The 14,317-nt window shown below is 38.5% G+C and overlaps 1 protein-coding gene across 1 annotated transcript; it reads left to right on the plus strand.

Moving 5' to 3' along the window:
- On the plus strand, positions 1,646-3,081 carry LOC105176688 (chaperone protein dnaJ A6, chloroplastic-like; the record flags this gene model as incomplete). Its single annotated transcript, XM_011099579.2, has 3 exons — positions 1,646-1,711; positions 1,824-1,904; positions 2,028-3,081. Coding segments are annotated over 3 exons (1,002 nt in total), but the record flags the coding sequence as incomplete, so codon positions are not given.

A 14,317-nucleotide genomic window follows, 5' to 3' on the forward strand; every position in this document is an offset into this window, starting at 1 on the left:
GTTTGTGAAAACATAATTTCTCTTACGTAACAAACAAATTAACCTTTTAACTTTCTAAACTATCAGAACTTAAATATACAATTAATTTATAAAAAAAAAATAAAACACGAAAAACGTACATCTAGTCCACACTACTATAAGCCTACAGTGGTGGTCCTAATATATATATTAGATACATAAAATAAACAAAAAATATGAACTTAATTAATTAATCACTGGGGAAGATTGTTGAGCTTGCAATTAACATAATCACTAAATTTCTTGGTCTTATATTTGGGTGGATTTTGTTCAGAAATAAGGTTAGGATGTGGTCCGATTTCAAGATGTGGTGGTGGCTCCATGAACACCGGCCAAGACATCCTCGTCTTCTCCTTGTTCACTGCTGACCTGTGAAACACCGCCTTGTATTTTCCATTGCTCAGTATCTACCACCAAAATTAATTACCCTTTCATTAATTATTAATACACACATCATTCATTAATTAATTATCTAACTAGTGTACTAATTAATGACAATGTTAATGGTGTGAATTGATTAATTACTAATTACCTAACTAGTGTACTAATTAATGATAATGTTAATGGTGTGAATAATTAATTAATTAATTAAAGACATTGATTATCAACATGTACTTCTTCTAAGGGTGTCCGTATTTTGATCAATCGAATCGAAATCAAGACTTCATTCTCCAAATAGGGAAATTGAGTATGAATTTGTTTCACGAGATATAAAATTTATTGTTGTATATTGAGATACTTTTTAGCCTATTGGAATTGTTTTTTTTGTTGCAAACTGTTTTTCGTTTTCTACTATGTTGTATCTTCTACTCTATTCAATCTGTACATGCCACGTGTATAAAATCTTTCTCTAAATAAAATACATGATGTCATCTTTATACACGTGACATATATATGTTGAATAGAGTAGGAGATGAAATACGATTTGCAATAGAAAATCCAATGCATACAAATAAGGAGATTGTAAGAAAATTAATACATTAGAAATGTGAGATGTAAAAAACATAACTCAATTTGGTCCCCAATGTGGATGATTAGGGCATTAGGAATATAGGCAACATCGTACCAATTTTCATCTTGAAAGACTTGGAGTCCCTGAACTTGGTTTGGTACTAAGATAGTGATGGCGCAGAGGTCAGTGTGGGCAGGAACCCCGAGAGCCAAGTCCGGGCGGGGGCACGGCGGATAGTAGTTTATCTTCATGTTGTAGTTCAACTCCTCCCCTCCTATGGTCGTCTTCAGATCCTCCGCCGCCAGCCCCACTCCCACTGACAGGCATCTCAACAGCTTGTTCACTACTTCGTGCAGATGTTTTGCATACTCTTCTGGAGGAAATTATCATAATTTCTCTAATCATTTTCCTGTTTTGCTATCTTATGCTAAAAAGAGAATAGGAAAAACCTTATAAACCAGGTTCTTGGGTACTAGGTGTTTTCAAAGTCGTGAAACATGGCATTAGTTTTGCTGATAATACTGCATGTAACTGCTACTCTCTCTAAATCTAGCAAAGCACCATCAGGTCACAGAGGAGTTTCATCTCTGTCTTTAAGAACATGTGAATTTTACTTTGACCAACATGCATATCATGTGAAAGAACCACCATTTAAAATGCTAGTTTTGAAAATATTTCATCTCAAACTGCAGAGAAACTGGAGCGGAAGAAAAATTTAAGGAGATTAGCAATGCTTATGAGGTAGAATAGTTTGACTGCTGAAAGATGTAAATGTTTTATTACTGTTTACTGACTACCGAGCATGCTACTTGAAGCATAGAACGGGATAAATTAATTACAAACTGTGTAACAGGTTTTATCAGATGATGAGAAACGTTCCATTTATGACAAGTATGGGGAGGCTGGACTAAAAGGCGCTGGAATGGGCATGGGGGTAAGTCTTTCTGCTAATCGGAGACTGAAAATCATAGGATGATGTGAAATTTAAAAAGTACTGGCTCCTGAGTACCGGTTACTTCTGTGTTGAAACTTTCTAACATCAGCTCTCCAATTACAGGATTTCAGCAACCCATTTGATCTGTTTGAGTCATTATTTGAAGGCATGGGAGGCATGGGCGGAATGGGCGGCATGGGAGGAAGAGGGTCTCGCAACCGAGCAACAGAAGGTGAAGATCAGGTCTATAATCTGGTTCTAAATTTCAAAGAAGCTGTATTTGGTGTCGAGAAAGAGATTGAAATAGCCCGTCTGGAGAGCTGCAGCACATGTGATGGATCAGGGGCAAAACCAGGAACAAAGCCATCTAGATGTAGCACATGTGGTGGTCAAGGGCAAGTCGTCTCATCAGCAAGGACTCCTTTGGGTGTCTTCCAACAAGTGATGACATGTTCCACCTGTGGGGGAACTGGAGAAATCTCCACTCCTTGCAACCCATGCAGCGGCGATGGCCGAGTAAGGAAGTCAAAGCGTATTAGCTTGAAAGTTCCAGCTGGGGTGGATTCTGGGAGTCGTTTGAGGGTCCGTTCCGAAGGTAATGCGGGACGGAGAGGTGGCCCCCCAGGAGATCTTTTTGTTATCATAGATGTTCTTCCTGATCCGGTTTTGAAACGTGACGATACAAACATCCTCTACACTTGCAAGGTTTCTTATATAGATGCCATCTTAGGAACAACAATGAAGGTGCCTACAGTAGATGGGATGGTAGACCTCAAAATTCCAGCGGGTACCCAACCCGGCACAACCCTCGTTATGGCCAAAAAAGGGGTACCCCTTCTGAACAAAAGTAATATGAGGGGCGACCAGCTGGTTAAGGTGCAAGTTGAGATTCCAAAACGACTAAGCGGTGAAGAGAGAAAGCTGATTGAAGAACTTGCCAACCTAAACAAGGCCAAGGCTCCTAACAGTAGAAGATAGCTGGAGCTTACAGGTTTTCTACCCTTATGATTTACTTTTTCTGTGCATCAGTGTCTGATGATTTATCCCAAAATTTGTAGCCCTTAGAGTCTACATTGAGACCATGGCCAATGTGCTCGAGGCTGAATGCAGCATTTGAAATTTTGAGGATTGGTTTGTGTCATATTACAATATTTATACAGAAAAGTGAGTATAGGGAGATGCCTTCGTAGTATTCTTATGGAAGTAAACAGTCCATACTTCAATATTTTTGACCATTATTTAATTGTGGTATCATGTAATAACAACTGTAAGTGGCACAAAATCTTTTCTGATTGATTAAATTTCTCATTTCCTTGCTCCACTTTTATCCTGATGCATCACTATTTCTTTCTACTGGTTTCCACAGATGTTAAGAAATGCAAAATTTTTCAGTTTTTCAGTCTCTCCATTTCATTCTATTTTCATTTACTGTGTGTTTACGGCAATGAAAAATGGTTCGGCCCAATGGTTGTTCTGGGCCACTCTGAAATTACAAACTTCTTATGGGCCTGTTAGCAGGCCTTGAAATTGCCCAAACTGACCTTGAAGAATGAGACTGTTAGACAGCTTGTCACAAGGGCTTCCGCAGCAGAAATAATATTGCCGCTTGCTGTGCGGATTGATTCCTACACGCCAATCAGCCTTTAGTAACACTGACATCAATAAACGCAAAAATGCAGATTTTACAGCTAAAACGTCCAAATTTGCATTTCAATGCAAGGACATAGTGAACCCTTACTAACTCTACAAAAATGTGCAAGTCTTGGCCAATTAATATGAGATACATTAGGTTTGCAATCTACATCTCCAATTGTTAGGAAAACTACCAAGAAGTCGTCTAGAATTGCCCTAGCTTTCTTGGAAATAACTCCCAGGCTGGTTCACTTCTATTAACCTAGGAGAACCGACCTGTTTTTTATGAGCTAAGGGCATATGGGAGGTCGCTGATAGGCTGTTAGATGATCTACTAGAAGAACTATCAGATGAACTAAAACTACCTAACTTAGAATCTAAAGGCATAATTGAAAAGAGGAGGTCGCAAGGAAGTACCTGGGTTTGAACTCAAGTAGATCAGATCGCTAGTAGAGGGAAGAGGTTGCACTCAGAGAGGTTGAGATCACGAGTGAAGGGCGAATTTATAGTCAAACTCCTCTCTATTTATAGGGGTAAACTCATGGAGATTCGCACCAGGATCAACGGTCGGATGCTGAGGTAGCAGGGATGCTCTACACACTAAGAGAAGTAGGGGAATAATGATGTGGGTAAAACCCTAAATTATCACAAAAGGATAATTTTGCCCCTGAGACTGACAAAATTACAAGTTTACCGATAAGATCTACCCGACCCGACCCGGCAACTCGAGACACGTGGAAGACACACAATGGACCGACCAGACTGTTAGGAAATGGATCGGGTTAAGATGGATAACAGGTGGAATATGAAGGCGATAAAAGACACACGAATTTGTTAGCCCAGTTTGGATATAAATCCTACGTCTGGGGGCGATACCAAGCCAGGAGAAAACACTCAAAGAGGAGAAAAATTGAGGAGTACAACACACACACACTTGTATGCAAGTCTTCACCACACGTGAAAGACAACACTCACCCTCGTCTCAACTCTTTCTTTTCTCTCTACTCTATTCTACTTTGCTCTATAAAACAATGCTAATAAGAGTAGTATATATATAGCCATGACTTATCATTTTTCCAACTCAACTTGGGATTTCTAAGTTGAATCGGGTTATCCTTCTCCAACTCAACTTTGAATCGGGTTATCCTTCTCCAACTCAACTTGGAATTTCTAAGTTGAATCAGGTTATCCTTTTCTTTTTCAAATCAATCTTCACAACTTAACAATCTCCCACTTGAAGATTGATTAGCTTTTCTCCACTTCAATCTTCACAACTTAACAATCTCCCACTTGAAGATTGATTAGCTTTTCTCCACTTCTTTCTTGGTACCGCTGGGTTTGTCCACTCTAGTCATCAATGCCAGTCGAAGCCGTACACAGCTTCAACTTCTCCATCGCAACCGCCTTGGTCAGCATGTCCGAAAGATTCTTTTCTCCTTGGATCTTCTCCAGCTGCAGTGCCTTCTTCTCCAGAAGTTGTCGGATAAAATGGTACTTGATCTCGATGTGCTTTGTCCGCGAATGGAACGCGGGATTCTTTGCTAGATGAATCGCACTCTGGCTATCGCTATAAAGAATCACATCTGCCTGAGGTTTCCCTAATTCACCCAAGAAGTGTTGCAGCCAAATGAGCTCCTTAGCCGCCTCAGTAACTGCCGCGTACTCAGCTTCCGTCGTGGACAGTGTGACAACCTTCTGCAGCTTTGAGACCCAGGATACGGCTGTACCGCCATATGTGAACACGTAGCCTGTAGTGCTCCTCCTTTTGTCATAGTCACTCCCTGCAAAATCAGCGTCAACAAACCCAAACAAGGTAAGCTTGCCCTTACCAAACACCAATGCTCGGTCCTTAGTACCCCTTTAGGTACCTAAGAATCCATTTCACAGCTTCCCAGTGCATCACTCCTGGATTGCTCATAAAACGGCTAACTACTCCCACTGCATGTGCTATATCCGGTCGAGTACAGATCATAGCATACATCAGGCTCCCAATTGCTGAGGCATATGGTGTGACTCTCATCTTTGCACATTCGGAGTCAGTCTGGGGCGAATCACTGTTGGATAGTTTGAACTGATTTCCCAATGGCGTTCCAACCGGTTTTGCATTTTCCATCTTGAATCTGCATAATACCTTCTCAGTATAATCAGATTGAGATAACCATAATTTACCAATACCTTTGTCCCTTGTGATTTTCATGCCCAATATCTGCCTTGCTTCGCCAAGATCTTTCATGTCAAACTTCCTCAATAACTGATCCTTGAGCCTATTGATCTCCTTGACATTTGATCCTGCTATCAACATATCATCAACATACAGGAGTGAATGATAAAAAACTCATCGAACCTCTTCATGTAGCAACAATGATCAGCATTGCATCTAGAGAAACCTATCTCTAGCATGAAGTTGTCAAACTTCCTGTACCACTGCCGCGGAGCCTGTTTCAATCCATACAAGTTTTTCTTCAGGCGACACACCTGCTGATCATCTCCATTATACCCCTCTGGTTGTACCATGTATATTTCCTCCTCAAGATCCCCGTGTAGGAAGGCTGTCTTCACATCCATCTGTTGTAACTCCAAGTTCTCTACCGCTACCATGCTCAACATAAGACGAATAGTAGTTAACTTGACAACAGGTGTAAAAACATCAGTAAAGTCAATACCATATCTTTGTTGGAATCCCTTTACTACGAGTCTTGCCTTGTACCGCTTCTTCCCGTCTGATTCTTCCTTAACCCGATAGACCCATCTGTTCTGTAGGGCCTTCTTTCCTTTTGGGAGTTGACACAATTCCCATGTGTTGTTTTTCTTCAACGAGTTCATCTCGTCGTTCATCGCAAGCTCCCACTTGCTCTTATGGACATCATTGACTGCCTCTGCGTAACATTCGGGTTCTCCACAATCAGACAAAAGCAAGTAATAAAGAGAGGGGGAGTACCTATCTGGGGCCCTTCTCAGCCTCGGTTCTCGACCTAGTGCCAAGGGTGTGCTGCTTTCAGTAATCGGTTCCTCCGATACTGGTTCTGGCTCTATCTCCGTCTGTTCGGTTTCGTCCGTCTGAACTCCCACTGAATCCGTATCTGCTGGTCTCATGATCCCGGAATTTGAAATGTCGAGATCAACAAATTCCCTTTCCTTCTTGTCATCGTCCGGGCTTACCTTCCTGTCGTTGTACATTACATCCTCATTGAATATAACATTCATGCTACGAATTATTTTTCGGTTTTGATCATCCCAGAATCTATACCCAAATTCGTCAGTCCCATACCCAATGAATGTACATTTAATGGACTTAGCATCCAGCTTAGTCCGATCATCGTTCAAAATATAGGCTGAACAACCAAACGTGCGTAAGAAAGAAAGATCCACTTTCTTACCACTCCATACCTCTTCTGGTATCCTGTTGTTCAACGGGACAGAAGGCCCTCGATTGATCAAGAAAGCAGCCGTGTTGACTGCATCTGCCCAAAACATCTTTGGTAGTCCGCTCTTCAATCGCATGCATCTCGCACGCTCATTCAGTGTTCTGTTCATCCTCTCAGCAACGCCATTTTGCTGAGGTGTCCCCGGGATTGTTTTCTGCATTCGGATTCCATGGTCGGCGCAGTAATTCTTGATACCTTCACTGCTGTACTCGCCACCGTTATCCGATCTGAGACATTTCACTTGTAGACCTGTCTCATTTTCCACTAGTGCCCTCCATCTCCTGAATGTATCAAAGGCATCAGATTTTCTTTTTAAGAAATACACCCATACCTTTCTAGTGGAATCATCGACGAATGTCATGTAGTACGTTGATCCACCAAGAGATGACACTGGTGCTGGCCCCCACAAATCGGTGTGAACAAGCTCCAACTTTTCTTTCCTCGGAGTTCTTCCTGTGGTCAAGAAGCTCACTCGCTTCTGCTTTCCGAACACGCAGTGTTCACAATGACCCACCTCCACCGATTTTAACTCGGGCAACCGTCCTTTCGACTTCAGCACGTTCATTCCTTTCTCGCTCATGTGGCCCAAGCGATTGTGCCACAGGTTAGCCTGCGATACAGTTTCTGCAAAGGGGATGTTTGAACTGGATCCTCCCGCCATGTAGAGCGTTCCCGATTTTAGTCCTCGTGCCAAAGTCATTGCTTCCCGACTGATCTTCCACTTCGCGTCTCCAAACGTCGTGTGGAATCCATCACTATCCAGCTGTCCTACTGAGATCAAGTTCCTCTTCAGTCCTGGTATGTGTCTCACATCATGTAGGGTCCAGCATGACCCATTCGTTGATTTAATCCGCACATCTCCCTTTCCTACAATCTTGAGGGGTTTGTTATCTGCAAGATAAACTAAGCCAAAATCACCTGAGGTGTATGGCTCCATGATGTCTTTGTTGCTGCATGAGTGGAATGAGGCCCCTGAATCCACAACCCAATCATCGGAAGAACTGCTCACACTCAACAAGAGTGCATCCATGACCTCTTCCGTCGCGGCATTCGCTGTTCGGCCCTCCTTTTCCTTCTTTGGTGCCCAACATTCGCTTTTCATGTGTCCGGGCTTCTCGCAGTTCCAGCACACCATCTCCTTCTTGCCCTTGTTCTTCCCCCTGGACCTTGACCTTCCACGGTATTTACCTCGTGTGTCAGGTCTCCCTCTGGACTTTGTATGTAGTGCAGAGCCAGATGATCCACCCGTTTGCTTTCTACGGGTTTCCTCGTTCAACATCATGTCCCTGATGTTGTCGAACTTCATCTTCTCCTTCCCAGACGAAGTGCTCACCGAAGTAACAACCACATCCCAACTGTCAGGTAAAGATGAAAGCAAAATTAACGCTTTTACCTCATCGTCAAACACGATATCCATAGACGCCAGCTGTGTCGTGAGTTGGTTGAAGTCATTGAGGTGATCGGCCACCGACTTCCTCTCCTCCATCTGCAACCTGAATAGTTTTTTCATCAGCATTACCTTATTCATTGCTGAGGGTTTCTCGTACATATCGGCAAGAGTCTGTAGGACTTCCTTCGTGCTCTTTGCTCCCTTCACATGATAGGCGACATTCCGAGAGAGCGACAGGATTATTGCGCTCATCACCTTTCGATCGAGCACCTTCCATTCTTCATCACTCGTCTTCTCGGACTTCTCTGCAAGTGGTTCGTACAGGTCCTTCCCGTACAGGTAGGCCTCCATCTGCATACGCCAAAACCCAAAGTCGGAACCATTGAACCGTTCGACTGGAAACTTTCCCTCCATCTTAACTCCTTGAACCAGGCTCTGATACCAGTTGTTAGGAAATGGATCGGGTTAAGATGGATAACAGGTGGAATATGAAGGCGATAAAAGACACACGAATTTGTTAACCCAGTTTGGATATAAATCCTACGTCTGGGGGCGATACCAAGCCAGGAGAAAATACTCAAAGAGGAGGAAAATTGAGGAGTACAACACACACACACTTGTATGCAAGTCTTCACCACACGTGAAAGACAACACTCACCCTCGTCTCCACTCTTTCTTTTCTCTCTACTCTATTCTACTTTGCTCTATAAAACAATTAATAAGAGTAGTATATATATAGCCATGACTTATCCTTTTTCCAACTCAACTTGGGATTTCTAAGTTGAATCGGGTTATCCTTCTCCAACTCAACTTTGAATCGGGTTATCCTTCTCCAACTCAACTTGGGATTTCTAAGTTGAATCAGATTATCCTTTTCTTCTTCAAATCAATCTTCACAACTTAACACAGACCCCAGCTTCTCTCTATAAATACTCCATAGTCAGTGTAGTAATGGTACGTTCACTTCACCACTTTTTACTTTCTGGTCGCTTCAGCTCTCCAATTCGCAAAGCGACCTACTTTCACGACCTCAAAACCAAACACTGACTTAAGTATCGAAAGGTCTTAGTTGGGGGACCACCCTAGCAAGCTTAATGATTTGCTTCTTTTCTCAGGACCCAGTCACTACTCTGGGAGAGGGGGGGTAGAAAAAACAGGGGGAAAATGGAAAAAGAAACCGTGGCTGACCTCTAGTGGGGTTTACGGCGGCTTTACGGAGGGGAACGGCGGCAGGGAGATCAAGAGTCGATCCGGCTGAGAGAGTGAGGGAGAGAAAGGGAGGAGGAAAGAAAAAAATCTGCTAATATACTATGTATATATATATATATATATATGATATGAGGTTTTCGAACGGACTTTGGAACAGGCATTTTGAACAAAAATCGTTCCAAATAACGAAGACGACATCATTTCAGTTAACAATAACTATTCCTATTTTAAAGACATTCCTAAAAATCATTCTTTAAAACAAAAATGATGTCACTTAGTCCAAAAACGACGTCATTTTTTAACATTTTTAAAGAAATTATTTCTATTTTTTTAAAAAATTATTCGTAATTGTGTCTCAAAATTATTTTCTAAAAAATCAGATTGTTAATAATAAATATAGAAAAAACTGTCCCGGACATGTTAATGATGAGAAAAAAGTAAACATCAATTAATTAAGGCCATTGGTAACATATAATTCTGTGAATTAAATTAATACATGTTCTGAAGATCAAGTATATTTTTATATATAAGTTTGTTAGTCTTACAAAGACGTAAGTAGCATCTTATATTATTATATTGGATCGCCTAATTAGACTGTTAGAATTTTAATCAGATTGTTGAATATTATTAAATTGACAAAATACTACACTCCATGAAGTTTTGGATATTTTTGTTGTACGTATGCTGAGATATCGTATCTAAAACACAATTAACGAGGTTAATAACGATGCAACTGTCCATCAGACCATGTGATTTTAGATCAGACGACTAGATACGTTCACATATAGAAAGAGTTTGTTACGTGTTTAATGTTTGGAATTGATCAGGATTCCGGATGTTGAGATATCGTAACCAGGAAGTGAATGGGAATATGTGGACATATTTAAGAATAATTTTGGATCATTTAGGAAGGATTTTTGTTAATCATTTTAGGAACGGATATATTATACATTTAGGAATGGTTTTAGTTAAATTCATCGTAGGAATGGTCAAATATTTAAAACCATTCCCAAAATTTGATTTTTCCTTCACTTGTAAATTGGCGCAAAATTAAAATTTTTGGAACTGATTTTGGGACGGTCAAAATAAATTGACCGTTCCTAAATTTTGATTTTTTCTTCTTTTTATTTTTTTTAGAATATTGTAATGTATTTAGGAATGATATTTTTTTTAAAGTCAGTTCAAAGTTGAAACGGTGTTTGGAACGATTTTTTAATTTTTGGACAATTCCCAAACAGGAAAGTTTGTTCTTTGTTTTAAAAAATAATTTTATTTGTGTGAGAACATTATTTTGCAAATTGTCCGTATAATTTGCTGCAAAAACCGTTCAAATTTGTGGCGGATTTTGGAACGATTTTTGAAACACATTACTTCTTAAGTAAAACTCATAAGTTGGATAGTTTTTTGGTATTATTGATTAAGTGTGTACTCAAATCGTTCCAAATTGTACCACATTTTAGAATATATTTTCTAACTGTTATCTTTTGGACATTCATTGTCACACATATAGGAACAGTCATTGAAATCGTCTCTAATTCTAAAAATGTTTTCAAACAGAGTTCCAAATATTAACCATTAGTATTTTGGAGTGGTCTTTGGAATGAATTTTGTAATTGTTAGTTTGGAAACCATTCCACAATTATAACGCAATAAAAATATAAATTATGACGTCATCTATCAATATTCGTTCCTCATGTATTCCAAAGCCGGTTTCAATATAGAATGGGATTTGGAACGGTTGCCTTGCCGTGCCAAATCCCGCATTTTTCTTTTGTAGTGGTATATACAAATGAGTACGGTACCATAAAAGAAAAAAAATCAGGGAAGACCTTCCATACGGAAGGAAAAATCTATATGTTTTCATTCAAAGGGAAAAATGATCAATAATTAGGCCTAAGGATCGAAACTGTTAATATTTTAAAAAGTTTAAGGACTAAAATAAAATTTCAATATGTTTAGCGACTGAAAATGAATTAGCAACAATATATGATGACCAAAACGGTAATTATCCCAAAAGAATAAGTAGCAATGTGTGGGGAGCAAAAGTGAAATTTTCCTGACTTTTTTATAGTTGTAATACTGATATAAGAAAGGGTAAATTATAACCACTTCTTTTAATAGTTGGCATAACTATAAATATATTGTCATTGTTGGAAAAATTATAAATACCCCTTGATTTTAACACGCATCTAACAACGAGTCCATTCCATTAGCGCTTTTTAGGTTCCCATCCAGTTTTTTGTGCTGAATCAACAAAAATATCTTGGGGTACTAGTAATTCACCCGATAAAAAAATACAAAAAAGAGTATTATATCCTTAAAAGGAAATACATGTAAACTACATTTTGAATAATTAAACAACTTAAAAAAATAAGTGTTCAGACATAAAAAGACACGTTGTGATTAAGGAAGAGAAAGTCTTGTGACTCATAAGCTTCTGGTCTTGAATTGATATAAAACAAATGCGGGAATTATAAGAAAATGTATTTAGAATGCCCACTATTGCAGAAACTGTAATTATGAGAAAACATATATGACATCTGACAAACTGTAATTATGAGAAAATATATATGACATCTCACATGTATGTGTAACTTAGAATTTTATTCTCTTCTCCAGAATATGTGAATAAGGCACTACTTTACCATACGGAATTAATTTTAAACAACTAAAGATAAAGAAAACAAAAGCCATGCAAGCATGCATGCATGCTGCTTGTTGCTTATTCATATGTAGTAAGTAGTAGGGTATGTAATAGGAGCAGACTGAACTGGAGAAGCATGCTCCATCAACAGGACTTGAAATGACAATTACACCATCAAATTGATAAATCCATTGAGGGTTGTGTTTAGAAGGATCCCTGATGTGGTGTTAACCACAATGCCGACAGTTTGGAGGGTCGAGGTAAGTATGCCGGTGGTGGTGGAAAGCACAGGGCAGATGGTGGCGTTCAACGGAAGTTGAACAGTGACAACACAAGGAATTCTGGGCAAGCCGAGTAAGAGCCCAAGTATACGAGGAACGGTAATGTTGAACGATCCGGTGGTATTAGTGGTGGATTGGCCGACGGTGGTGCTGACACCCAGAAGATTGGTGCAATTCAGCTTAACAACAGTCCCATTAACGCCTTGGCCAGGGCAGTTTCCAGTGGATGTGCAACAAAGTCGGCCATTAACAACCAGGCCGGGCAAGAGCTGGCTCTGGCCGTGGCCGCGGGTGGTGAAGAGGAGGAGAGCCACGATGAAAAGGGTGGAAGTGCAAGTAGAAGCCATTCGGAGCTTTGAGGTTTATGTGTTGTAGTACTTCTTTACTTCTCTACTTTGTTGTGTTTGAATGCAAGGATTGAAGTCCTATTTATACAATTTTATCGAGTTTCTAGCTCAGATTAAATTTAACTAAATATGAACCAATCACATAAATAGTGTACCACAATTGAATTTTTTTTCTTTTTTTTCATGCAGAATGGTTTTAGCAAGTTGAAGTAGGAGTTTGGGTTGCTCTATGTGTACTACTCCTTTATTACTATACATGTCAACTTGTTTGTTCTTGTTGAATAGTATTTTATAGATGTTCTTATATATCTTCAAAATCTAGGGATAGATATAGTTAAGAGTTCAGACATAATGAATTAGGGAATTCTGAAAGTTTTACATTTTACAAGACTTTTGCAATTATGAAGTTTAATTATCTTTAATTATTTAGATTAAATATGGCAATGGAAATATAATTAATGTTTTATTTTAATTTATAATATCAAAGTTAATATATAAAACTCACAAGGTAGTGGAATTATGTAATTTCGTTTTTTTTTTTTTTGTCAAATTCGAGTTTGAATTGCTTTTATGCCCTTTTTTTTTCTTTAAACATATTGACAGAAAATATTTGACGATTAAGATATAAAAATAAATTAAATTATTCGATATTTAATTGAAAGCTATTAAAATTTGAAATAGATATATTTGACTTGTTTCCGTAGTTGAAAACATTCTACTTGCAAGCTTTCCCTATTCTATATCTATATATCTATGGAAGTACAAACCACTCTTAAAGTTTCTTTCATTTACTCGTTTATTTTAATTAATCTTATAATAATATTTTTTAGGAATATTCATGTAGCAAAATTGACTTATTAGATCAGATTAATTGTTTGTTTTTTTGTAATTTTTTTTGATGTTTTTTCGAATATTTTTTTAAAAGTTGAGTTATCATACAACAATGGAGCTATGTCATATAGGTAACTGACACCTTAAAATATATTATAGTAAAAAAATCTCCGATTAACTCCAAGAGACTCGACTGGAATTGATTCTTCAGTTAGCAAGTAATTATCTTCCTAGATACGCTTGCATACTGCGCAATACTTTTATTGTTATGATTCATAATTCATTGATATTGTATTGACATGTTTTATCCTATTGATACATAACAATACTTTTAAAAGCACAAATAAGATCTAAACATTTATGTAGAAAAACATAATGATAAATATGTATTAAAATAAAATTTTATACATATTTAATCTTTGGAAAAATGTAAATTAAGTCTTGGTCATGTAATTTTATAATTTTGATAATTCTAGGAATTTTTTAGTAAATTTTGGATCGAAAAATTATGTGTGATTTGTACATGACGCAATTAAATTAAAATTTTTTAGTCTTCTAATTCAATTTTGTACAAGACTAAAATTACCAACTTCCATATTACAGGACTAAACACTACAAGAAAATGACTCAATGACTACAAAAGATTTATTTCTA

This window comes from Sesamum indicum, linkage group LG2, assembly GCF_000512975.1.
Source record: "Sesamum indicum cultivar Zhongzhi No. 13 linkage group LG2, S_indicum_v1.0, whole genome shotgun sequence".
NCBI classification, from domain to species: domain Eukaryota; kingdom Viridiplantae; phylum Streptophyta; class Magnoliopsida; order Lamiales; family Pedaliaceae; genus Sesamum; species Sesamum indicum.